Source organism: Maylandia zebra, linkage group LG6 (assembly GCF_041146795.1).
Source record: "Maylandia zebra isolate NMK-2024a linkage group LG6, Mzebra_GT3a, whole genome shotgun sequence".
Taxonomy (NCBI): Eukaryota; Metazoa; Chordata; class Actinopteri; order Cichliformes; family Cichlidae; genus Maylandia; species Maylandia zebra.
In genome coordinates, this window is record NC_135172.1 from 29,622,437 (window position 1) to 29,626,142 (window position 3,706).

The 3,706-nt window shown below is 39.0% G+C and overlaps 1 protein-coding gene across 1 annotated transcript; it reads left to right on the forward strand.

Annotated features, from left to right (window-relative positions):
• The first annotated feature begins 411 nt into the window (after window positions 1-411).
• mchr1a (melanin-concentrating hormone receptor 1a) lies at window positions 412-2,974 on the forward strand. The gene is made up of 2 exons (XM_004539284.3): window positions 412-603; window positions 1,374-2,974. Exons 1-2 carry the CDS (start codon window positions 549-551, stop codon window positions 2,396-2,398), a joined length of 1,080 nt encoding a protein of 359 aa, XP_004539341.3. The 5' UTR covers window positions 412-548; the 3' UTR covers window positions 2,399-2,974.
• Window positions 2,975-3,706: the final 732 nt, after the last annotated feature.

Below are 3,706 nucleotides of genomic sequence, written 5' to 3' on the forward strand. Positions count from 1 at the left end.
CATCTAGTGGCAGACTTTGAGTGTAGGAACCTATCTGTTTGTAACTGCTCTGAAACGCTTCAAAGCTACGTGTTTTAACTTTGAGTCATAAGTCGCTGTTCTTTCTCTGCTTTTCATGAAACCCTAAAGTACTGAAGGTAATAGAAAAATTAAACTCTAAAACAGATTCAGAGAAACACGCATTAATAAGGAAACACTTTTACGCATTTATAAACACGCATACACATACGCGCACACAGCAATGTTATTTAATCTGACACCTGCAGGGCAGTCGCAACTCCACACTGCGTCGCTTACTGGTAGTGAAGATGCTCTCACTGACTCTTCAGTGTCAGTAACTCCCAGAGGAGCTGCGTTATTACCACTGAGGGCGCAGAGCGCGCTGATGCGCGCACAGAGAGAAACACGACGGTTGTGCTGATTTCTTTTACAGAAAGAAGGTAATTTAGGATTCGGCTGCAATCTGCTCCAGATGTTTTTACTTGGAAAGCCCACCCTGTCATAACGGCGCCATATCTTAACTTGGATGTACTTTTTGATTTTACCCCATGGATTTTTTTAACAATACAAATTTTTCAATCGATGGCAGCGATTCAACAACAGGTAGGTTGAACAGTATTACAGCCCAATAGACCTACGTTGTTTGAGGTGTAAATCGTCTAACATTAATGTAAAACAAAACAAAACAAACATAAAATGATGCTTCAGTTTTCCTTTCTTGTAATTTTCTTTTATCTTCGGTTATTTCATATTATCTTGTGTTTTTGAGGTCTGAAAACCTATTCCACAAATTCACGTTAGAGCGCATAACTATTTCCCAAATAATACGTTTGAAATGGAAACATGAATAAAGAAAAACATTAGTGCAAGCCTAACTAAATTAAGGCAATAGTCCCTCACATGGTTCAAAAAACAAAACAACTACAACAAAAAACCCCAAACATAAATATACTGACATAAATATGTTCTCAAAACAGGATTTTGTAAGTTTGGAACACAAGAACAGATCTTTTAGACCTCTAATTGTATCTTTAGAATAATATTGAATCTGTTGTATTTTGTTGTATTCCTCTCTGTCTTCGACTTTGCTGCAGTAGTAAAGCAAAAAACCCAACCAAACAAACAAACAAACAAACAAAAAAGGCATGCAGACACCATAGGCAGATATATACACGTGTAAAGCAAATAGATCTGCCTGGACATGAATTTAAATTTATTAAAATTCTTACTTTTATTATGTGGTACTTAGATATACTGTATTTCATGCTGTATCCGTACAGTTCTAAATTGTATTTTTGTGTATTTTTAAGATGTAAAGCTAATTTGTAATATTTCCACATTAACTGCTGTTCCCCCCCTTTTTTGGTCTCCAGCTGAAGATGGTGCTCTTCACTGTGGTGCCATCCTACCTGTCATCTTTGGCATTATCTGCTTTCTGGGCATCATTGGGAACTGTATTGTCATGTACACCATTATGAAGAAGACCAAGTGTCGAGCCAAGCAAACAGTTCCAGACATCTTTATCTTAAATCTGTCAATTGTTGATCTTCTGTTTCTCCTCGGGATGCCATTTCTCATTCACCAGTTGCTGGGCAACGGTACCTGGCACTTTGGAGCCGCGATGTGTACGGTCATCACTGCGCTCGATTCCAACAGCCAGATTGTCAGTACTTATATCCTCACTGCAATGACCTTTGACCGCTATTTAGCTACTGTGCATCCCATTCGCTTCAACTATGTCCGCACGCCTTGTGTGGCTGTGTTGGTCATTGGGCTGGTGTGGGTTTTGTCCTTACTCACCATTATCCCTGTGTGGATGTATGCCGGCCTGATGCCTCTCCCAGATGGGCTAGTGGCCTGTGCTCTGCTTCTGCCTGATCCAGTTACAGATACATACTGGTTTACACTTTACCAGTTTTTCTTGGCCTTTGCGATACCCTTAGTCATTATCTGTCGGGTATTCTTCAAGATCCTCCAACACATGTCCACAAGTGTGGCGCCTCTGCCTCCACGGAGTTTGAGAGTGCGCACCAGGAAGGTGACCCGGATGGCAGTGGCCATCTGCCTCGCTTTCTTTATCTGCTGGGCTCCTTTCTATATCCTCCAACTGGTGCACCTGGGGGTGCAGAAGCCGAGCATAGCGTTCTCCTATGCCTATAATATTGCAATTAGCATGGGCTATGCTAACAGCTGCATTAACCCATTTCTCTATATCATGCTAAGTGAGACCTTTAAGAGGCAGTTTCTTAGAGCTGTACGGCCAGCTCATCGGAAGTTCCGCGTGGTGAACCCGAGCACCACAGATGGTGGCAGTGTCAGTGTGAGGATGGTACCTGAACAGGCTCAGCAGGAGCCAGCCTGCAGGGAGATGATACCATCCAACGTGGCTCCAGAATGACTCCATGGATAAAAATATCTGTTATTTCATTATTTTGTATCTAAGCAACTGGTCATGGGGCAGCAGACGAAGAACAAATTTTCAGAGCATCTGTGAGGAGCAATATTTCATATCAGTCCTAAATGATCCTTGATTAATTACATATGCATTTGCCAAGCACAATTCTGTTGGTTTACACTGCTGTTGTTGTTGTTGTTGTTGTTGTTGTTGTTTTAAACTCTTACAAGTGTGCTGCTCTTTATTAATTAGCAGAAACACAGTTGATTCATTTATTCAAAAATAGAAACCAGTGTAGTCAGTCAATATGTGAACTCATTGAAACACATATTTAATTAATATGAGCTTGCACATCCATAGCCAAGGCAAATATTAGCTTTCTTATTTTGTTATTTTTCTTCTTCATATACAAAAGCTGTTCACTTCACCCCCAAGGGGTCACCACAGCAGATGGATCAGAATATATTTGGCACAGATTTTATGCCAAAATGCCCCGTCATTTATCTAGACTCGGGACCAGGAGGAGTCCACCAGCTTTTGATGCCCTGAAAGTGGATTTATGTCTCCTGCTGCTCTTGAGCAGGGTTCTTTCATGTGTTAACCACTACAACTTAGAGCTTCTCATTCATATGAAAACTCAAGTGATTAAAAAAAAAAACACATCTAAAAAAAGGTTTTAACCCAGCAGTGATCACTTTACCTGTTTTCCTCTTTGCCTATCTTTTACACTAGTTATTAATGGTACTTTTGGTTATTATGTGTATTTATGCTATTTATTTATATTTATGCTCGTGGAGTAAAACAAAAATCAAAGTCATGTTAAGCTACTGACCAATTTAAAAGTAAGTATTATTTTTTGTAGCACTTTATGCAGAAATATTTAATGCTGTGATCACAAAAATCGACCACCCTTGTTAAAAACTCATACACAGGGATGATATAAAGTTCTGGTGCGATTTCACTGTCATTTTACAACGTTGCATGTAGCTTTGAATTTTATTGTTATGCAACTGAGAGCTATGATCATCATCATTATGAGGCCAAAGAAGAGGAAAACACTGTGGAGAAGTGAATTAAATACAAAGAGACTTTGGACATGATATTACCAAACATCAAAAGCTAACAGTGTTTACTCTTGAGGAAGGGCAATGCGAAGAAATGTAAAGTTTTGTTAGGATTCAATAATAATTCAAAGCCCCTGAGTTAAATGAGGTGGTATTTTGGATGAATTAGCATGTCAAATATTTTTAGGTGTTGTTCATTTTGTTTATTTTTTAATAAATTATATTGTATTTTAGCTGTCTTTGTTAT

What these genes read in the sequence shown, in the direction of transcription:
- mchr1a (XM_004539284.3), top strand. Translation starts at nt 549, where the DNA reads ATGGATTTTTTTAACAATACAAATTTTTCAATCGATGGCAGCGATTCA. An exon ending in TGGCAGCGATTCAACAACAG is followed by an intron (nt 604 to 1,373) that starts GTAGGTTGAACA and finishes TTTGGTCTCCAG; the next exon opens with CTGAAGATGGTGCTCTTCAC.